The sequence below is a fragment of the Habropoda laboriosa genome, unplaced genomic scaffold (assembly GCF_001263275.1).
Source record: "Habropoda laboriosa isolate 0110345459 unplaced genomic scaffold, ASM126327v1 scaffold57, whole genome shotgun sequence".
Taxonomy (NCBI): Eukaryota; Metazoa; Arthropoda; class Insecta; order Hymenoptera; family Apidae; genus Habropoda; species Habropoda laboriosa.
In genome coordinates this window covers 2,398,221-2,421,157 of record NW_017100229.1, presented here as the reverse complement: position 1 = coordinate 2,421,157, position 22,937 = coordinate 2,398,221, and the positions used below count along the sequence as shown (strand labels likewise).

Below are 22,937 nucleotides of genomic sequence, written 5' to 3'. Positions count from 1 at the left end.
AAAGAAATCGCGATCCGTACACAATTTCGCGCGACACTTCCACAGCTTCCTAAGTCTGGTGGGTCCTTCAGTTTGGCTTTTTGGTCTCTCAATCTGGCATTGGGTCCTTCAATCTGGCATTGGGTCCTTCAATCTGGCATTGGGTCCTTCAATCTGGCATTGGGTCCTTCAATCTGGCATTGGGTCCTTCAATCTGGCATTGGGTCCTTCAATCTGGCATTGGGTCCTTCAATCTGGCATTGGGTCCTTCAATCTGGCTTTTTGGGTCTTTAAATCTGGCTGTGGATCTCTCAATCTGGCTGTGGATCTCTCAATCTGGCTGTGGATCTCTCAATCTGGCTGTGGATCTCTCAATCTGGCTGTGGATCTCTCAATCTGGCTGTGGATCTCTCAATCTGGCTGTGGATCTCTCAATCTGGCTGTGGATCTCTCAATCTGGCTGTGGATCTTTAAATCTGACTTTGAGTCACTCAATCTGGCATTGGACCACTGGTGGAACCAAATTTCGAGGCTTGGAGGACTCAAATCTAGCTGATGGAACTAAAATTCAAGGCTTAGAGGATGCAAATGGTTCACTGAGGGAATTTCAGACTCCATGGATCTGAGAGGAAGATGAGATGCAACCAAGTCCATGTTGCAGTGGTCAGCTGTGAGTTCTGTGAATGGTGAGTCGCATATTTCCTTTTTCTTTTCTTTTTATATTCATTATGTATTATTTCCAGTTCAGAAATTTTACCACTTTCTTCCAGAATATACACTCGTAATTTATTTATTTGCAATGAATAACCCAATTTACTGATTTTCAGAAGTTACAAAATTTCTAATTTCTTAATTTTTACTAATTTTCAGAAGTTACAAGTATTCCTTTAGCTAGAAAAATTACAAAACGAAAATATATAATTGATGCGAGAGATTTGCTTAATGAACATTCTGTGGTAACCCATAGGTAACTGTGTCAAACAATTGTCACTGCTAATTATTATTCCACAATAGCCCATCGATCTATTCCAATTTATAATAAAGCTTCTACAGTTTCCACCAACTATTTCGAATTTTAGTTCAATTAGAAAATCAGGAACTATACCAATCCTCGACGTCCTTTGTCGAATACATATTCAGTAAGAAATTATGGAATATCCAAGTAAATCAATAGGATTCTTGACGTAATGACGAATCTTGTTAGTGGTGAATCTTAGGCAATTCGCGTCATTTCTTAAAAATTCTCCTTTTCCAAAATTAAACTAGCAAGTAAGCGAAGTTCTAAGTTAAGAACCGTGTGTGTGAGTTTTAATTTTAAGGATTGTAGTTGATAAGGTAAAATAAATTAGCCTAAGAAAATAAAAAATAATTCTATTCATCCGCCGATGGACGTCGTGGGATGCGTGCGTTTTACTTTTAAGTAGTCCATAAAATAAAATAAGTAACTATAAGATAGAAAAATTGTATCGAGTACAATGTGCGCGCTCTCTTACAGTGATACGCGTTTCTCATTCGTAGCTAATTACTAAAAATGCTTTCTACATTTTGCTATCGTCGATTCGAAACATAGAACATTAAATTCTCGATCACTCAGTTCCTGCGAGTTTATTCGCGACTTAATCACTCGCGAGTAGCGCGCGATACTCGCGAGTAAATTCGTCGTGTATGCTCGCTGGTTCTTTAGAATGATAGCGAATTTCTCGTTGCGCTCTGAATTCAATCTGACCGCGATTTATAATTTTTTGAAACCCTATCAAAGGAGAGCATTGAATTTTTCCAATCTTTAAATTAACTATGACAAAATGATTAGCGTTGCAATTTCAAATAAAATATAAGACACTCCTTAAAAATTTATGTTAAGAACACGAATTTTTGATAAAGTGTCTTATCTCCTTTGCTACGAATGAGAATCGCGTATCTCTGAAGATAGAGAGCTGCCAGTAGGGCCCTTGTTTTTGTCGGGTCCCTTGCGTAGTCACCTCCTCGTGGTGGGACCTGGTAATTGGTATCCTTTTCCAAAGAAAATTCTCACTTTTGCAAAAGGATACCAAGCTAAGAACTACGCGTACCTGTGACCATTCTGATCCTCACACTCAGTTGAAAGTTTTAACTTTAAGTAGTTTGTAAGATAAAGTAAGTTAATTCTAAGATAGAAAATTGAACACTATGTGCGCGTTTCTTAATAAAATACCTTGAAAAATTATTCAGATTCTATGGTAGATATGAAAGTTCCATTTAACATCAAATTTTAACATCGATCTGTCAATAGCAAATTAGCAATCAATTGCCTACGAAACACAAAGAAGAATTTCTTCAATTTTCTGACATAAAATTTCACAAGAAGTAGCAGTAAAGGAAGATTAAATAAGAAATGCAATTCTGTGACAAATTTTTCCCAAACAGTGTTTTTAATATGTTACACAATAAAAAGTTACATTACGTGGTAAGATACTGTATCTCATCTTATATATTTCACTTATCCAACATTTGTATCAGACTTTTCTGCGATTTTTCAATTGCATTTTTGCATTATTGCAATAATTTCTATCGTTACATTTAATTCTAATTGTTTAGCAGCTTTTCTTCTGCTATCGACTCTACATTTTATTTTTTTTACGTGGAGGTAGGCCGACTCTATGTGATAAACAATTAAAACCTATGTTTCCATTGAAGCATATTGTAAAAACTTATAAATTGTTATATGCAATGTTATAACAAATGGTCGGAAGTATAAATTTATAACAAAATTGTGAAAACTGATAAATTATACCGTGTTACGGTAACGGAAATCTCCCGCGAAAACTTCCCGCGAAAATTTCCCGCCTGACCTAACTTTATCAAGAATAATCATAATAAAGCTGAAATTATTGTGTTAAATAATTTTTTTAATACGAATTAGGAATTTATTCAACGTTTGCTTGTTAGAATAGAACGATAAATTTAGTGTAAATATAGAAAACGTATAATATAATTTATTTCATGGTATTGTAACAAGCAAACGTTGAATAAATTCCTAATTCGTATTAAAAAAATTATTTAACACAATAATTTCAGCTTTATTATGATTATTCTTGATAAATGACCACAGGTCAACTTGATTTTTAATCGTTATAATCTTTAAATTCAGTGTGAATAGAGAAAATGTGTAATATAATTTATTTCATGGTATTGTAACAAGCAAACGTTGAATACATTTTTCATTCGTGTAAGAAGAATTATTTAACACGATAAATTTAGCTGTACTATGGTTATTTTTAATCTACGACCACAGGTCAACCTGATTTTTAATCCCTACGAAATTAATTTAACCACGAGTAAGTAACGAGAACGCTAAAACCTATGTTTCCATTGAAGAATATTGTAAAAACGTATAAATTGTTATATGCAATGTTATAACAAATTGTCGGAAGTATAAATTTTTAATAAAATTGTGAAAATTGATAAATTATACCGTGTTACGATATCGGAAATCTCCCGCGAAAATCTCCCGCGAAAATTTCCCGCCTGACCTAACCGACGATTTTGCTAATGACTTTGGGGAGAGGGTACCGCAGGTATATAAGGACCCGCCGATGTCCCGCGAAATCATTTACCCTTTATACTGGGCCCTAGACACTTCGCGGCGTATTTTGACCTGAAGGTTCTGAGATGTGAATAGAGTGGTCGGGGGCTACTAGCTAGTCTATGTCCACCCTGTACACACTCAGCCTTCTTGTAACACTTGTATACATTAGAATCAATTAGAATTTCTATTACTAATTATTAAACAAATTTTAACAATTACCGGCACTCGCTAGGCACGTAATATCAGACTTTAAATACTCGACTTCGAACTTCGGTTTAGTCATAATTCTATTAATGTTATAATAACGTATAATTTATTAATTTTCACAATTTTATTATTAATTTATACTTCCAAAAATTTGTTAAAACATTACATATTATTATTTATACATTTTTGCAAGTTTCTTTGACAAATAAGTACGTTTCAACGATCTTATTACTTTCTCGTTGTGAAATCAAGTTCGGAGGATTAAAAATCAGGTTGACCCTTGGTCGTAAATTTAAAATAGCCATAGTGAAGGTGAAATTATTATTTTAAATAAATGTTTCTATACGAATTAAGAATCTATTCAACGTTTGTTTGTTGCAATACCGTGAAATAAATTGTATTATATATTTTCTCAGTTTAGACTGAATTTAAAGTTCGTAAGGATTAGAAATCAGGTTGACCTGTGGTCGTAGATTAAAAATAGCCATAGTGAAGGTAAAATTATTACGTTAAATAATTGTTTTTATACGAATTAAATATTGATTCAACGTTTATTTGTTGCAATACCGTGAAATAAATTGTATTATATATTTTTTCTGTTTACACTAAATTTAAAGTTCTGTTTACATGTTATAACAATTAGAATGTAGACGTTTTGCCGTTTCACGGTTTTTCCTCTGTTAATTATGTGTTTATAAATCATTTCAAACTAAAGCAGCACCATGCCCACCCTTAATTAAACCGTCTCAGTAGTTTACCGTAATTAATAATCTATTTTCGGAATTTATACGAGAATTTTTGAATTTTAGTAAATACTAGAGTCAGTGCATCGCGTATTGAAATAATAGCTTCATCCCTAGTTCGTTTATTATTGAATATTTTTACGCGTTTAACTTATGCTTCTCCCCAATTCTCGTCGCGTATTTTATTCAAATTTTCTTATATTCTAGAATCGAGAAAGATATGAATTCGCGTTTTTTCTTTTGATTCTTTCAATTTTTCAATTGCATTACGCATTATTGCAATAATTTCTATCGTTACATTTAATTCTAATTGTTTAGCAGCTTTTCTGCTGCTATCGACCCTACATTTTACTGACACTTGTCGAATCGACCCTACATTTTACTGACACTTGTCGAATCGACCCTACATTTTACTGACACTTGTGGAATCGACCATACATTTTTTTTTTTACGTGGAGGTAGGCCGACTCTTTGTGATAAACAATTGGCAAGCAAACGGTGGCTCGCTAAAGCGATATATTATGAAATTAAATTAATCACTTAATAAGTTTTAACGTTAGATTGTTTCCTCGGTATGGCCATGGTGGTCATCAGTGAGTGCCTCAAATGTTTAGAATAATTAAAATAAAATAAATGCTGTCAACTAAAAATTTTCATAGCTAGCTAGACATTATTTTCAATTGAAAAAAAGAATTATAAAGCATAATACTATAATCCTATGCTTAACATGTATTTTCTTGTGGCCGCCTGACAACAACCTGTAAATCTGGCGTTAATAAGTAAATGTTGTTCAAATTATATCGTGTTCGATATCATCTTCATCAGAAAAATCTCAGCAACAGGTTAAAAAAAATTGCAGATGAAAAGAAGTAAAATTAAAGAAATTATATTTTTCTATTATAATTTGTCGAGCCGTGAAATCTCGTAAAGGAAACCGACTGGTGTAGCGTTACACGCTTGACCGAGTGCGTGCGAGATAACATGGGCGCAGCAATGACGCAGACCTAGGCGTAGGACCATCTATACTGTCACTTGTAGAATCCAAACTCACTGACTCTTGTAGAGAATTTACTGTATACGTGTTCCGACAGAAGAAAAATATGATCGCTGGTTGAACTTTTTATCCGTAACGTAAGTAATATAATTGAAGGCTCTTTCGCCAGGCTGAAATTAAACGGCGAGGATTTCCGCGTTTTCACTGTTACCGCACTCTGCGTACGCATAGGCAGCGGCAACAACACAAGTCGGAAATGATTTACGAGCGTGATGGGCTAAACGAGATTGAAAAAGAACGCTGATAATCGTGGTGTCTCTGTCTTTCACTTGCGCGAACATGTCGTCGGCTTTAATTTAACCGACATACAGTCGAGAATGCCTCGTGGAAATATTCGATCGATTTCGTGCGAAGAAGTCTGTTTTTTAATCGTTGCACCACGATCGAGAGAGAACGAAAGGTTCGGAAAGTTGGTCGAATCGTGGCTTCCTATTCATTCTGATTCCTCCTCGTTCATAATGAGCCGCCGATACTTATAAGAGTTCCTACGTAAACCACGCTCTGAATCTGAACGTGTAATTGAACTTCGACCTTGGTTCGGTATCGATTACGCGGATGTAAATGACTCGTGTGAAATCCAGCCTCGTCTCTGACGTAACCGTCACGAATTATGGTTGTCACCTATGTGATCGAGAAAAGTGAAATATTTGATGTGTGAATTTTTTCGATGTGCTGATTGCCGCGAAACTCGTTGAATCTGCCCAATGGGTAAACAGTTCTATTCTTCTAGCGTCTTCCGAGGATAAAAAGAATTTGCAAGAGATTGTTACGACTTAGTAGTTCGCGTAGGTGCGAATCGTTAAAGCGTTACACAAGGTTACCGTGGCGAGTACACGCGCGCTATGACGAGGCCGAAACTAACAATGAGAAACTGATGCACCTAGAATGCAGGGAACCGCGACAAAAAGCACGCATTTGTACGCGAAAAAGCGCATCAATTACTTGCACCGTGCTTCCCTCGAACGCGACTGCACTTCGTTTCGAACGTGCACACGGAGAAATACAAATTGAGCTTATCAAGTGAGACTGGTGAATTTTGGACGCACTGCGACTTTTAAACGATCCGAGGTGAACCAAGATCGTGACAGTAGAACCCTTTGAATTAAAGTTTTCAATTATTTCTATTTTGAAATATTCAAATTTTCGTATCCTGAAATTTGGAATGCTCAACGCATTCTCCATATACGACATTTTCTTTCGTAATTGCCTCGGTACTCACACCAAAGCACGACCCTACCATGCGCACATTCATACACGTGTTCAAAGTGTGACGCAACGAACTCACACGGTGCGTAGTACCAGCCGCCATGGAATTACGAAAACTTGATGGAAATTGTACGGAAATCGGGCGTACGTTTAAGATAACAATTCCCCTGTTGAACCACCAGTGTTTCGACTCCGTCTTATGTCAGCGCTATTAAATCGGGGAGTGTTCTCACGTGCGTTTCGAAGATGAGAATACGCGAGAAAGTTGACGCAACGTGTGATCGAAATGAGTAAGTGAATACGGGAAATCGGAAAAACGGTTTCGCTGCGACAGAAAAGAAGCGGAAGGTCAAAGTTAACATCGACCGCCGTCCATGATTGTATATCGAGTTATATTAAAGCACCGCATCGCAGACACCAACGTTCACCCTCGAGGTTTGCACGTGTGCACTCCGAATGCGTCATAAGTTTGTCGCAGCGATCATTTCCCGACACGTCGCAATCGATCGAGACACGTTGAAATGTTCCTCGATCGATTCGGGCACTCCGAAAGGAATAGGTTTTTCGTAACCACTATTGTTGTGTAACGCCTCGAAACATTCGTGGCAACGTGTACGAATGATTTCGAGACACACAAAGTATGTACATAATCGTCACGCGTTCAGAGTGTCTACAACATTCGATAGACTCGGGTCAAACATGCCAACACAAGTCTGGCCAGCTAATTAGACGTTCGAATTCAAATGAAATCCACGTTCCGTAAAACTAATTGAAACTTTGTTCGATGCAACGGATCAGGTGATTTTTTCTTCTAAAGAAATTACCTATCGCTAGCGGATAAGCAAGATTTTTCTATCCAGGTTAACGATTAAAAGCTCGGTTCGAAACGAAAGGAAAAATAAAATTGAACGCGACGATAGTGATACGTGCTTGATGATTTCGCGTTTTGCCTTACGAAAGACGATTTTTCGAAACAGCTAAGCTTTTCTCACGCGTTCCTCTATTCGATGTTCCTAACGTCTGTCCACCTTACCAACGAACGATCGCTTGATAGTAAGTAACCTTAAAGGGCTCTGTACATTAGGAATAACCAGACAAGTCCAAATTTGAAGGTACATATATCGCGTGGCCTGAGACGTGGTATACGCGTTAACCGTGTGCTCTCTCTCCTCCTTTCGCGATACAATACACCTACAATAGGCCGTTTATGCGGCCACCGCGTTACCCACACATGTCACGCCAGGAAATCGCGCTCGATCATCTCACTGGTAGTTACAACGTAACCCTTTGAGGGTGGACGAGCCCGAGAAAAAGCACAAGGTTCGCAATATGGTACGTGATGCAGGTGAATAACATGGTGTCCCTTTGTGGCCACACGCAACACATGCACTAACATGTTCGCGAATACAGAGTTCGTTTATGTGACGCACGTACAATGCGGCGAACAGAGAAAGAGAAGGAATATTTCCGTCTCTGTTCTCCCTCGGGAAAGAGAGAACAGAAACTAACTGTCACACGAAGAAAGGCATAGAACGTAATGGTTCTACTCACCGATTTGTAGTATCACGCGAGGTAGCACGATCCACCGAGCCTGGAGTCGTTCCCGTGGGTCAAATGATCCTGACCAGCTCCATGGTTTTTCCTCAAACTATCGACGCACCCGCGAATTTGTTCCTCGCCGTCACGGCTTCTCTGTCACGGTTTACACACGAGGACCAAAGGAGATTGTCCTTTCTGCGTGTAGCCTCGACGAGAGAGATTTGACGGCTGCAAAACTCCAACAGCACCAGCACTTACGGCCACCTCGAAGGTCTGTTGCCAACTGACCCAGCCAGTGACAGCTCTCCGCGAGCCACCACGCTCACCAACGCTTGCACGAGAAAATAACTGCTCGATTCTTGAAAGACGTTGCACGACGAGCCTACCTGAAACCGAGCAACGCCTTTTATGTAGAAAGACTCGTAAATACCAAGGACTTTTTTTTGGAAATCATGTATTATCGAACTTTGTTTGATGTTACAGGGCTTGTAACAGGCTCTATTGTTAACGATATAGCACAATATACGACACTCGAAGAATGCATTCGAAGAAAGGATAACGATTGATATTATTTGCATTTTTTTGTTCTATATAGAGATCGATCTGGAGTGTTCAGTACTGGCTAAATAAGTAGAAAGCTAAACTTTTCGGTACTGATATTTTTTTAGACGTATATTATGCTTTAGAATCGACGTTACGCGAAATTAAAAGGACTGGGAAAAGGATCGTCGAGGAATTTCGTTTGTGAGAGTTGGCTGCAATGTCGATCATATGGCAATCAGCTGTAATTCACATTTCTTCAATGAACATATGCTTGTACTTGATTTAGGCAATATATATTGAAAACAAATTAAATTAATTAGCATTATTTACCCTACGTTATTCGTGTCTTCTGTGACTTCGTATTTTATCAACGATATTGCATAATAATATCGCTGATATAATACACATGACTGCATCGTTCAAACGCGTTTGAAATCTCTGAACAGGGTATTTTAGCATCAAGGTTAATTGATGTAATGGTTTATTATTTGACAGTTAAATGAGATCAAACTTGGGATTAAGCAATTAAAAAGCACGAATCTTATATCGATTACAATTAACAATAAATCGAACACAGGATTCGAGACTTTTTAGAATCGACAGAAAACACGGTTTTCTTTTTTAATAAAAATCTTATCGTTTTATTAATTCTATCAATACCTAATGCTTAAGAAAAATCGAATACAACTTATTAAATGTATCTGATAAGTCGTTCGTGTGTTTTTTAACCATTATATTGAACAGAAGAATGTAAATGTCTATGAAATACGTATATTGCTGTCATTTAATCAATAAACGTTTTATTTACAGATGTTGACCATTTCTTAGTATCGGGGGCTCGAAATATATTTCGGATGGTATACTAATTGATAATATCAAAATTATGCCTTGATAAGAACATGGTGTGCACGATGCGTGTTTTTCATCAGTCTTAACTGGATCATTTTTTGCCAGATTTCTTTATACCACCCGTGACGAGGGGACCCCTTTGACTTGCTTTTTTTGCAGCTTCAGCAAGTGCTTTCTGTTGCTCCTTTTGCTTCTGCTTAAACGCTACATCTTCGTCGTCCAACAGTTTTGGGTCCTTTTTCGGTGCCTTCAAAGGCTTTTTCTTACCGCCGTCACGACCAGACATTCTACAAGTACAGTCTTCATTTTACGCGATATTTTTAAAGTGATCAACTAAATCAGAAATTTATTTGAATTTGAATGCAACATAAAGAAAAATCATAGCAGAGGAAACATTGGTTTCGAATGAAATGCTTTACTTCAACTGTTTACATCGGGATACAATCAAATATTTCAACGAAATATAACCTATAAAATGTCTACCATACACAAAGTAGCAAGTTTTCGAAATTTATAAGAAGAAAATACTATACAGTTCAACTATAATATACCCAAACTATTTTTATCAAATGCAATGAATTAATTTAATACGGACAAAGTTGAAAACTACTTCGAAACCAATGTGACAACGTGTGGAATACAATGAAACGCAATTGGAACGAGACCAATGATAAGCTACATTAATTGAAATTAAGCAACGCTACTGATTTTTTACCTTACAGTACAGTCAAAATTTCCAAATAAGAACACAGATTATCCTAAGAATTTATGTGCCAGAATAAAATACTTTTGTACTGGAGTAAAGTTTGGTTACCACGGCTAAAGATGGAATGTCGCATGACATTAAATCATCACGTAGCGGCACACTCCTGGCACAATACAACCAAAGATAAAAGTTCCTAAACATAGTTTTAAGTTGGTAACACTTAAGTTCTAGTCGGTAAAGTAGATTACGCTCTAGGATAATGCAGTGTTAAAGCCCTAGTATATACGAAATACGATAACGTATTGTATAAAGTCAAAGGAAAAATAGATCTCCCGTTTCGCCATATTGGTATAAAACTGGTAAAAAAAAAAAGAAAAGAAAATATGGAAAACCCAAAAGGAAGAGGCGACCTCCGAAAAACTAGAAACGAAGACGCTGCGGAAATCAGCGCAAACGACTTCCGCCGCCTTGGTACCGTCTCATTATAATCGACCGCGAGACGGGCATCAAATTCTTAATAGATACTCAGGCAGAAATATCGGTGATCCTTAAATCAAGCAAGAAATTTCACTAAAAAACCCGTTCGTTCAAACTTCATGTAGCAAACGGTAACGCAATAGGTACTTACGGCAACAGAACTTTAGACCTACTAACATTAGCGAACGATTTACAGTAGCGAATGTTTCGAAATCTATAAGCTACAATAGGCGCAGATTTTTTACACCACTACAACCTACTAGTAAACTTTGTTTTTTGTTTTCTCTTACATGAGGGAAATCTTGCATAGACACTCTCCTGGGGGGAGAGGCAGGGTGGTGTGGGATTCCTACCCACTAAAACCCCCATGGCTACCCTAACTGCAGTATTACAAGTGATCTGTGGAAATATACCCTTAGACTTAAAAATAAATGCTCCCTATTTAAAAGAGGATCAGATTGTAAAGGATACAAACACATTATATACAAATTACTCTCACCTACCAAAAAGGAAACTTATAGCAAATCAGTCTGCTCTGGAAGACTTGACAAAGTATGCAGCTGAGATACATCTGCTGAGAGTAGAACTTCATACATGAAAATCAATGCTGAACACTTAAAATTCCAAGGAAGAACAGGAAGGGAAACGACGATGGAAATGACGACGGTAGCCACCACCTGATACAGAAATAAAAATCATGTCAAATTAAATAAAAGCAGTAAAACAAAATAAAGCAAAGGAAAGTAGATAACCAGGTCGGCCGCAATGTGGCAGGGGCGAAAAAGGGCAGGAAACGGGAAAGGATCCTGACGGCTATAAGACCTGAAACAAAAGAAAAGAGGAAAATAATTAAAGAAATAATAAACATGTATACATGAAACGAAGACAAATACAAAATAAAATAGAACCAGAATAAGTCTAAAATACCAAGAAAAGAGAAGTGAAACAGAGATGAATCAAGGCGGAAAATGAGCTGACGCTCGAAGGCCGCAAAATGAATAAGAAAACAAATGAAAAAAAAAAAAAAAATACATCCAAGGATCACCGAAAGCCTGGCATCCTTTTTAGTAATTTTTATGTACTAGGGCTTGAACTCTATATTATCCTGGAGCGTAACCTACTTTGCAGACTAGAACTTAAGTGCTACCATCTTAAAACTATGTTTAGGAACTTTTATCGCTACATTTAAGAGGTCTATGCTACCATCTATCGATGAAATCGAAAGATATTTCGTACTTGCTACCAGAATAAAAAATTCATTTAAATTTATTTACGTTGAGATTTGTCTTATGTAAAATTAGATAAGATTAAGACATAAGAGCTTTAAATGAAATGCAAAATCGGAAATGCACCTTCTTTTAATTACATTAAATTAGCATTCCACGTCTTTGGGATTGTGCCCCTACTTCGTTTACGTTCTAAATATCAGCTTTTTATCTATCAGGAATATTTTGAATGGGAAAATTCAGTGATTTATATTACATAGTGTTGAAACCTGAGTTATAATTGTCAGTGTTGAAAATGTATTTAAACTTGAATTTAATTGCGGCAGCATGCGAGGGCATGGGTATTGGCGTGAAAGGAAGTTTACCCTGGAAACTAAAGTAAGAAATATTAAATATTACACCATGAATTACGTATGCTTCTGTCTTCCAACTCTTTCATCACGTGATTATAGAAGTGAAATGGCATTCTTTACGAACATGACAACAAACACGAAAGATGAAAATAAAAAGAACGTTGTTCTTATGGGGCGAAGGACGTGGGAATGTATTCCAAATAAATATAGACCGCTAAAAAACCGAATAAGCATAGTTCTAACCTCACAACCTTTGTAAGATTTATTGTTATCGGTAAGAAAAATAACAGATCGAGAAACGTATATAAAAACTGTTAAATATGTAGGGATTACGAAGAGGATATAATTGTGTGTAAAAGCATTCCACACGCTTTGGAAATTATTAAAAAACCTCCGTTAAAGGATCAAGTGGAAAGTGTATGGGTTATAGGCGGGAGTTCTGTGTACAAGGTACATACCATTTACGTAAACTGTAAGATCTTAAGTGTAATTGATCTGTACCTTTGAATTTTAGGCTGCAATGGAATCTCCGCACTTTCATCGGTTATATTTAACACGAATAAAACAACATTTTGATTGCGACACATTTTTCCCACCTATTCCTAATGATTTTATTTTAACAAGGTACTTTTTTTTTCTTCGAAAGATTATGTAATTACGTGCATTTTTTTTTTATTTTTTTTTTGTTTTAGAGATGAAAACATTCCTCAAGGTGTTCAAAAAGAAAACGATATAGAGTTCGTGTACGAAGTGTACACAAAGGAGAAAATCCCTTCTTCTTATTAAAAGTTACTTGTCATTCTCGAAAGATTATACATACAATGTTAAACTAAAACAGTTGTACACAAGTTGCAGGTTTCTCAAATCTTTATTTTTGACAAAAGTTGTATTTTTATAAGCGCAAGTTATAACTGCATGTAACGTTGTATCGAATAAAATAAAATTTCTTAACCTGGAGGCCACATCATTTGACGACCACCGAGGACATGCAGATGCAAATGGTAGACCGACTGTGCACCGTTTTTGCCGTCATTAATGACTAAACGAAACCCGTCGTCGAGACCCTGTTGCTTCGCCAGTTTACGAGCAACAATCATTAAATGACCCAGTAAAGCTTCGTCCCCATCCTCAGCTTTCGAAAGTTGCGGAATTGGTTTTCGTGGAATCACCAGAAAATGCACCGGTGCTTGACCATTAATGTCTTGAAACGCAACGCACTAGCACATTAAAAATTTGTTTAATGTCACGACCGCGATGACGAAATAAACGATATAAAAATGTTTGGAAAATACGAAACGTTTCTACGTAGTACCAATCATTGGCAAGAAGAAAGGACGAGAAATATTATTCGTAAATGTCGTCAAAAATAAAACACAAAGATAGCGAAGTAAGATTAAGATACCGAAGTTACAGTATGTTATTCAACAAAATTATGGCTCTGCGATATCGTATAATGACCGTTGGAACACGACCAGCCGGTAAATAACCTCGTTAAAAATTCTCGTAACGAAAATGAAACATTTGAAATTTGAAAATCGTATATTTCCAATTATTTGAAAGAATTTACCTGATCGTCTTCGTAAATGAAATTACACGGTATTTCTTTACGTATTATTTTCCCGAAAATAGTATCACCTCCCGAAGCTGCTGCTTGTGCTTTTTCAACCTCGGTCGCCATTTTTCTCCAGCATGGAGTGCGATTTAGTAGACTGTCATTCACATAGGATAATCGTTTAGAAGAGGTGACCGCAAGATTCAAGAGGAATCTCATTTCTGATGTTTTCGAAATTCTTTCGTCTATAAAATCGACCTCTACTACCGCAAAGTCATTACTGATTATTTCGTGCGATTAAGAGTGCAGCATTCAGGCTGCCATGTTGCAAACTATAAATGGCGGGTCAATTCGAATCGTAGGAAAGATCACGTCGTAATAATTGGCGTTATCGTTGATTCGTCGACCAGCGTTTAATTTTTCTACCTAATTCATCAGTTCAAGAACAGTTTCGATATATAAAATTATAAAATCTTTATTTTGTTGTACAGTCTTTTTCAAAGGTCTTCCACACGCTTCTTTACAAACTGCGTAATTAGGTGTATATAAATATTGTTCGTGAAGTTAAGGTTTATACACATACTGAACATAAAATACATTATTAAACGCTATTAATTGTTTGCTTTACATACATATGGCAGTGTACTTTCTGGTTTTCTTTGCGGAAGATCCTATATCTTTCCGACGAAACTAACGGGTCAATAAGTACCCCAGTCTTACGAGAATAACGCTACTTAATAGTACACTTATCGTTAAAATTTAATTACATAGAAAAATGGATTACGAATATTTCAGCGACTTTGGAAGGCACACCTAGTTAATCGTTACACGAAATGATTTTTGGTGCGCGTTCATGAACCTATTCGTGCACACTAGAAAATACATGTATTCCCTACCGATAGCTGAGAGGTACAATAAAGTAAATGTAATAAAACGCCGATACAGCTAGATCTTTCGCAGTATCGTAGAAACAAAAAAACAAAAAATCATAAAAAATACTTAAATAAGACCTTACTTAAATAAATAACGTGCCGATAACGTTACCGTTAAATCTACATTAACGATGGGAATTACACGGCCGTCTAAATAAATCAAAGAACTGTTAACTCGCCGTGCATCGTCTAACCACCGTATAGCATAATTAAGTTACGATGATACTCGAAGTAACGCAATGGTGGTATGAATTAAATACGATGATGGTTTCATAAACTGTAGTAAACGTATTTCGCAATTGTAATTTCTAAATGAGAAAAGAATATTTATAAGTCGTGTATAATAGCGTATCGTAATCGTACCTGTAGTAAACTTACACCTACTCTCTATCTGCTTAGAAAAACGAAAAAAGAAAAAAGAAAGAAAAATTACTGGGACGCTCTTACAAATAATACGATTGTGTATTTTTTTTTCTTTTTCTTTTGAATACCGTAACGTCAGTCTGCGAACTTGGAGAAGCTATTTAAAGGGAAGGGGGAGCCATGAGAATACTCGTAAGAAATAATCATCACGAGTCGTCTTCGGCAAAATACCGATGTCTCAAGGCCTGAGCTGCGGTCAATCGTCTATGGGGATCGAACATTAGCATACCTTTAATTACATCTAATCCGTGTTCACTGAGATCAGGTATTATCGCCGCTAAAGGTTTCGGTTGCCTGTAAGGAAACGCTGTCCAACTGAGGGACACATTTTCCGGCCATTCTTCCTGCGACGGGGTTCCTATTACTCTATGGGACAATTAAAATACACCGCTGTTGAAGTACCACGTATTTAGGAAAAAAAACAAATTCGTTGGACGACTCCTCTGTTACAACTTACTGAAAAATCCTATCGAGCTGGTCACCCTCGCTCGTACCAGGAAACAAGGGTTCCAGTTTACTTAATTCCGCTAGAATGCAACCCACGGACCAAATGTCGACCGGAGTCGCGTAAGAGCAGCCCAGAAGTACTTCCGGGGCACGATACCACTGCGTCACAACCTGCGTAAAATATCGATTTTCATACATTTCACCAACACCTACGGAAAACTATCAACTCACCACAGAGGTCAATCTCATCTCGAAGTCGTACGTCTTCGCCAAGCCGAAATCCGCGATCTTTATTTTACCTTCTCTGGATACCAACAAATTCTGAGGCTTCAAATCCCTGTGTATAATCCTATGGCTGTGTAAAAATTCCACACCCTTCAGTATCTCCTTCGACATCTTCCTTACCAGATGAGGCGGGATACCTGGCCGTGGACACGAGGACATGTAAGACGCTAGATCTCTTTCCACGTGTTCAAACACCAACCATAACGTCAGCCCTCGATCCTGCCTCTCCGACCCCCCATCGGCCGAAGGTAAGTGAAGATAGTTTCCTTGGCAAACGTCCAATAATCTCACCTGATGGAAAATAGAAGAAAGATACGAAAGAGTAGGTAGAAACAGAGATTACACCAGGTTCTAGATCTCGTGAAATACTTACAATGTGCGGATGCTCGAATCTCTCGAGCTGTTTCAATGTAGCTATCTCCCTCAACGTGGAGGTAGGCAGACCGTCTTCGGTCAACGGTACCCTAACTTTTTTCAACGCTACCACCTGCCCGGTGTTCAAATCCTTCGCCTTGTAGACGGTGCCGTAAGCGCCGTTACCGATCAAAGACAACTCCTGATACGACGCACCTACGCGCGATTCCAGCAAAGAAGTCTGAATCTGCGCGTCGCTCTCACTTTCCGATCTCCTGCTAGAGCTACCAGAAAGTTCCTCCTGGCCGCTGTACTTCATTTGTACGATCGTTTCGAAGCTGCCGAAGTGTCCCTCCTTCGAGGAGCCAGCCGTAACTTTCCCCGGCCCCTCTAAACTCGTCTGGATCAGCTGTTTCGTACCGTCCAACGATTCCTCGCTGATCTCGAAAGGATTCGTCGTCTCGGAGGAATCTCCCTGGATCAGTTCGATGGTGTTCCCGGATAACGAGGCTGCCACCGAGCTGGCCAACTTCTCCACACTTTCCAACTCCTCCGTGCTCAATTCATGCTCCTTCTCGGATCTTCCTTCGACAGACGCCTCGGCGAATTTCGACTTCTTCGGCGGTGTTGGGGACGACAGGTCAGGTCCGAGCTCTGAGCTCGGACGTCGCGACGTTCCAGCCATCACAACATTTCGATTTTTACCTGAAACCAACGACATTCGGGATTACGACGCTTAAATTTCGAATGCAAATGAAATTTCCGAAAGGAAGAAAAGACAGTGGACGACGGCTCGAAGGGAAATATCGGTGGAGCGTTTCGTTTCCGTTTACCGCGCGCGATCGTGTTGCACCGTCTGCTACGCGACATCTGCACCGACACCTGCGTCCGTATAATAGCCCTGCCTCATCGTCGGCTTTCCAGAACATCTTGTCAAATGTACGAACGGAACCCCTCGGGGTCCTTGCCCTTTGTTTTCTTCCGACGCTACTGACCGACCGCCGCTCACGGTCTCTGTCCAGAATTGTGCTATTTACCTCGTCCAACTTTCCTTCGACGCTACACTATTCCTCCAACGAATCTTTAAAACCTACCAGTTTTCCACACTTCCCACGATTCCTCACCTTTTTCTCTCTTTTCTTCCACGCACGTAACACCGTACGAAGGAGCATTATTTTATTATCACAAATGGGAGGGATACTTATGGGGGGACGACGGGATATACATATGTGGTAGCACAAAAGGAAACGATTACGTCGTTTCATCTGTGTGTATATACGGTGGCGAAACGTCACGCTAACAACAAAGTTGAATGAAGAAGGCGTGAAAGATAATACCCGGGTTGTGTGGTGAGAGAGATACGAAGACCTAGTTTTTGTTGTACCATGCACGATAAAGCGAGGAAATTCGAATAAGGGCCACGGAAACGCCTGGTATTTGAGGTGTCGTAATATTTACATAGATTGGACAGGATGTGATAGAGTATACCTTGTTATCGCCTCCCTAGATTTATTGTACTTTCAAATGGATAAGTCGGCTCTGAGTACACTTTATCATACGGAACCTTTTTGTGAATGGTAACGATAGAGGGTGAACGTCATCGGCTTCGTTCCACGTCTCGATTAACTTCTTTTATCAACTTCCTTTTCCGATAAATCCGAAAAGCTGAACGAGAACGGAGAGCCGTTGCGTCACACATTTAGAACGATGCAAAGCGAAACAGCCGCGCGGCTTTCTAAAGCGAAAACGAACACTTCTACTGTAACGGCGTTGAAACGAATGCTGGTAGAAGGAACACGAGTCTGATTGGTCCGTACCGTAATAAGAACTAGACACTTATTAGCTGCTTTCCTACGTCGTTCCCTTTCGGAGCTACGGTACGAAGCTAAAAAAAAAAAAAAAAGAGCAAAACGAAAGAAGAAATGGTGTGCTATGGGGGACAAATCTTCTCGACGTAACGCTATCTCGAGACCACCTACATGGAACAGTCACGTGTTTACAATGTATCTTTTTAACGAGATAAATGGCCAACGCTCGAATTCACATTTTCCTGGAATTTCTCGAGGGAAGGAAAAAAGAGGCCGGGGGGGAAGAAGTGGAGCGCGATGGCCAACGAAGGTTGCGATAACAACGGGAAGCTTCATCCTCGATAGAAGATAAGGGCGCGTCGTAACGGTCGAATGAAATGCAAAGAATGTAGAAAAGCAAATACCGAAGAGAAGGGAGAGGATCGAGGTGAGAAGCTTGTTTAACGCGGGAATTCGTTTTTCCCCGTGGTAAGCGAACGATTTTCTAACGTTCCTACATTGCCATTGCTCAACCGTGTTACAGTCCCTATCTTCAACTATGTTACACGCGTTAACACTGTTTACGGCGCTGTGTACCACGATAAAGATACCAGTACAATTACAGCGTTTGAACGTTCATTGAATCGCGAAAAGAACCGCATGAATGAACGGACTGGCATCCTCGCGTAAAACGAGACCATGCAACTTATCAATCAGCTCGTTATCGTCGTTACTAATTCCTCCGCTGTTCCGTCTATTATTATTCGATCGGGCGAAATAGAGAAAAGGTTTCGCGGGACGATGGAAAATTGGATACACAGGTCGGAAAGTAATATAGATATTAGGCGAAGATACCGTTGGACATGAAACGGCGCATATAGACGAGGAGAGTAAACACGGAGGCGCCAAGTGGGTTTACAGATTATTCATGGGGTTGAGACACTCCCGTTCACCTCTATTCCTAGACGGAAGGAATTACGATCGATTTGAAATTTAACGTACACGAATTAATTATTGATCTTGAAATTGTAAATCGAAATTGGACGATCTACGGACAAATTGGCGGAGAAAGATCGAGATTCCCCACCACGTGGCTCGCTCCACACGCGATTCGTAAACAAAAGAAACACAGGGGGAAGCACCCCTGCCGGTAGAGTGGTTGACTCTTGTCTTATCTTCACGTGTCGCGACATTCCAGGTTCTCACGTTCCCCAGATACGCTAGCGTAACATAGCCGACGCGTTCTCACGGCGAAAAAAAATCCCATGCGAACGGAGGAGACGTAGGTACTGTCAGTAGCGGGCAAACGTATATCCCCCCGTGTTACGTGTCGAGACGTCTAAAGAAAAAGAGAGAGCCGTCGTTTAATCCCTATTTTTATCCTCGAAGAGAGAGAGAGAAAAAGAAAGAAAAGCAACAAGTGTGTGTCGAAATGACGCGTGAGCGAAAAAGTGCGTAGTTGCATCGCGGTTAAAGCCGGCGGTGTCCAAGAAGGTTATGTGTGTCCCTTCTCGGGAAGGTTTGAACGGAAAGGTGTATGTACTGTGTCTGGTCCGATGAGAGCGTGGTTTCTTCACTTACCCACCAGCTAGGTGCTGACCTCCCACGAGAGAAGCTCGGAGCGATGGCAGCGATGCGCTTGGGAAGAAAAACAGAGTGCGGTACGGTTCCACGTGCCGGAAGCGGTATTAACGAATGCCTCTGTGTACGCGCCACACTCTCTCTCTCTCCTTCGTTTTATCGCACTCGCGTGACCGTATACGAGACGCGGTTTTCACCGACTACTTCTTCTCGGCATGCATACACGCATGCACACCGCTGAAACAGCGGAACAAGCAGGGCAGGGCAAGAGGCAGGATGCACTCGCCGAGAGACGACACTCGCGAACGTTGCAAGGAACGAGGAGGAGGCAGCAAGACACACGGTCGACCACTCGCGAGCGTAACCCAACGGCGACTCGACGAATCGTTGTGCAGCGGAGCGAGCGGCCGCGGTATATACCCAGTCGAATGCTCGATGGTAGAGAGAAGCCGACACTGCACTGTGGACCGACCTGAAAAGTACCGACACGAACGACGGACACAGCCAGAGTCAGTCGTTGCCGAGCCCTCGAGGAAGTAGGCCCGGCTCTCTCTCTCTCGAGAGGGGACCTCGATCGAGCCACGCGTTTTACCATCGACCGACAGCTGCCACCGTTGCTGGCTATAGCCGATAGCCCTTCCAACAACTCTCCTGCCGCCGCACACCGTCCGTATGCACGAGTAGAGGGAGGCTAGACGCCTAAGCGTGTACAGGGAAGCCCACGGATCACTTATCAATTAGTATGCCTAGTTCTCGGAGATCTATTGCCGTGCGATCGTTGGACGGACGATGATTCATGGTGTTACGACGAATATTCCTCCGATTCGAGACGCTGTTTGTGTCACGGGTGAGAAGAAATTATTCCGTCATTTCCTGGTCAGGTTGAACGAAAGTGGGACGAACAACGCTGATTAGAATTTCGACGTACCTACGGTGGTATCTCTGATCAATTTCCCCGAGGATCCGCATAGAAAAGCGACATTATCCACGGGCACAGAGGCACTTGTCACTTGACACACTCGTCGATTAACCGAGCAAAAACGCTTCGAAGCCAACACCACGTGCTCCTCTCTCCCCAGGTTTTCTCACGTTGACTTGCCGATTGTCATCGCGAGTGCATCACGTCGAGGGTCGTTGTTCCTGTCGGTGGCGCCAGACAGCGCTGGTCCTCGCCGAGGTGTCCCGGTTATCCGGCTCTTTCTCTCTCTCCTGTGTCCTCCGATCAGCGTCCGTCGCGCGTCCCGAAACATGAATGGAATGCTTCCTCCGGCGGACGATGTACGCGAGAGGCGACGGCTCTCGAATGGAATGGGCTTGGGAGACTCTCCGGTCCAGGGACGGCCGTTTTATCGTCGGAGCCCTTCGTAGGGTGAATTCACGCCACTCAGGTCGCTTCGGCGCCCCTTCTTTCCACCTTCCAATTCTTTTCCAACGATCGATACTCAACCCTTCGTTCAGACGCTGTTTCGATCGAGCTAGAGTTCCGTACGACTCGGAAATGGTCAGAAACACGTAACGAAATTTTCCTGGATCTTTTCCGCCAGGGGAAACTGGTACAGATAGGGTTGAACACGATTCTCTGTCTCCACTCGTGCGGTGGACGCTCGTCTCCGATCCTACAAATTCAGGGTTAGCTGTACGTGATTGGAATTGTGAAAAAGATAGGTCTGTGTTCTCGCGGGATCGCAGGATCCGGTTGAAATGCTGGCGCATAACGTAGCGTGTGTCCGCCGTTTTTGCGTTTCCTTCTTCCATCTTTCGACGGATGTAACACGGCCCATTTAGCCGCTCGATACACACACAGGCGCGCGCGTTCCACGCCGCGGGCCTTTTTTCTAATTAAGCGATGTTCGGCGTGGCGATCAAACGAGACGTCACTGCCGTGTGTGACTAAGAGTCGGTGTACGGTAACGGTTTGCGCGAACCGTGATTAAAGGTAGCATTTTTCGTAGATGCGTCTACAAACGTGATCCTCGGATGCTACATGAATCAACGTTACGTTCAAAAACTGTCACGAACGTTTTTAGCCGTGGTTCCACGTGTGACTAATTGAAAGGTTGCAGGTAGAAACGATATTTCCTCGAACCGTTTATGAATCATCCCTGTTTCCCGTTCGCTGAATCACTCGATTATTACAGCGAGCGTGGCTCGATGGAAAACTAATAGGTTTTACGATGCGGTTGTTAACGTGGATACGTGGCGAAGGAAAACACGGTCACGTTTGGAGTGGAAGGGAGGAGAGTTCCGTTAGGTGCCGTATAACTAGAATTTCCATGTACAAAGTAGGTATTGTGCAGTCCTCGGGATGGACGTCTTCGGCCACCTTTTGGGAAAACCGGCCTGCGCGTATACCTGGCACACGTCGAGGAGTGTAAAAACTGTCAATTTTTCTATTTATTCTCCGCGAGCGAAATATTCTTTCGAACGTATTAATCGTCGCCCTGACCACCTGGAAACCATGTGCACCTGGGAAGCCCTTGCACAGAGGCTCGCGCATACTACTTTCGAGGCGAACACATAGAAACCGAGCACAATGAACCGATTGTACACCCGCTCGAACCGCAGAACGCTACGGAAATGTGCATTCCGGCCTCTTATCATTCGCTCTGCAACATCGTATCGACCCTGTCGGCCGTTCTCGAATCGCTAAAAATAATCCCGACCTTTTAGACAGCTGTCATAACTACCCCGGCCATCTGTGCAATAAAAACTATCAAACTATCGCGTTTATCGTACTCGATAGCCGCGATCCGTGTTAACCCTTTGACACTGTACTTGCCTAGCTGTTCCTTTCGAAAACTTTCCAAATCAAAAATCTAACACCTATCCGACCCTTCGCCGTTCCAAAGCAATTAGAATCTCGGTGAAAATGCGAGCGAGTCGGATAGGTTGATTTTCATCCGTTTCCGGTGAAGAAAGGGACAACTACGGTTGCCGTTTCGAACGGTTTGAAAAATCGGTGCGATAACGGGGGAGACGAGGTTGAATAAATAAAAAACAAAAAGGCGGGCGGTGTTATAACCGGTCGCGGGTACGATGAACCATTCGCGACAGGGTCCCCGGAACGACATAGGAACGGGACATTCCGTCGGTGCGCGTCGTTAATTACCACTTTCACCTGGAGCTCTG

General features: G+C 40.8%; 5 protein-coding genes across 5 annotated transcripts in view; 1 reads left to right on the top strand and 4 right to left on the bottom strand.

Moving 5' to 3' along the window:
- Positions 1–8,563, bottom strand: part of LOC108571454 (protein FAM214A) — a 39,869-nt gene extending 31,306 nt beyond the window's left edge. The window contains exon 1 of the mRNA XM_017933510.1: positions 8,306–8,563. The gene's annotated coding sequence lies outside the window, so the exon portion shown is untranslated. The remainder of the gene's footprint in view (positions 1–8,305) is intronic.
- Positions 8,564–9,589: 1,026 nt separating this feature from the next.
- On the bottom strand, positions 9,590–10,541 carry LOC108571367 (translation machinery-associated protein 7 homolog). The gene is made up of 2 exons (XM_017933384.1): positions 10,401–10,541; positions 9,590–9,972 (listed from the first exon to the last, which is right to left on the bottom strand). The coding sequence occupies exon 2, from the start codon at positions 9,969–9,971 to the stop codon at positions 9,777–9,779; it is 195 nt and encodes a 64-aa protein (XP_017788873.1). The 5' UTR covers position 9,972; positions 10,401–10,541; the 3' UTR covers positions 9,590–9,776.
- Positions 10,542–12,302: 1,761 nt separating this feature from the next.
- On the top strand, positions 12,303–13,233 carry LOC108571234 (dihydrofolate reductase). Its single transcript, XM_017933233.1, has 5 exons — positions 12,303–12,472; positions 12,547–12,702; positions 12,774–12,897; positions 12,962–13,071; positions 13,140–13,233. The coding sequence occupies exons 1-5, from the start codon at positions 12,390–12,392 to the stop codon at positions 13,231–13,233; spliced, it is 567 nt and encodes a 188-aa protein (XP_017788722.1). The 5' UTR covers positions 12,303–12,389.
- Positions 13,234–13,307: 74 nt separating this feature from the next.
- Positions 13,308–14,178, bottom strand: LOC108571351 (histidine triad nucleotide-binding protein 1). Its single transcript, XM_017933367.1, has 2 exons — positions 14,015–14,178; positions 13,308–13,664 (listed from the first exon to the last, which is right to left on the bottom strand). The coding sequence occupies exons 1-2, from the start codon at positions 14,123–14,125 to the stop codon at positions 13,395–13,397; spliced, it is 381 nt and encodes a 126-aa protein (XP_017788856.1). The 5' UTR covers positions 14,126–14,178; the 3' UTR covers positions 13,308–13,394.
- A 1,322-nt stretch (positions 14,179–15,500) lies between these two features.
- LOC108571358 (cyclin-dependent kinase 4) lies at positions 15,501–17,125 on the bottom strand. The gene is made up of 4 exons (XM_017933375.1): positions 16,460–17,125; positions 16,033–16,377; positions 15,812–15,972; positions 15,501–15,720 (listed from the first exon to the last, which is right to left on the bottom strand). The coding sequence occupies exons 1-4, from the start codon at positions 17,123–17,125 to the stop codon at positions 15,501–15,503; spliced, it is 1,392 nt and encodes a 463-aa protein (XP_017788864.1).
- Positions 17,126–22,937: the final 5,812 nt, after the last annotated feature.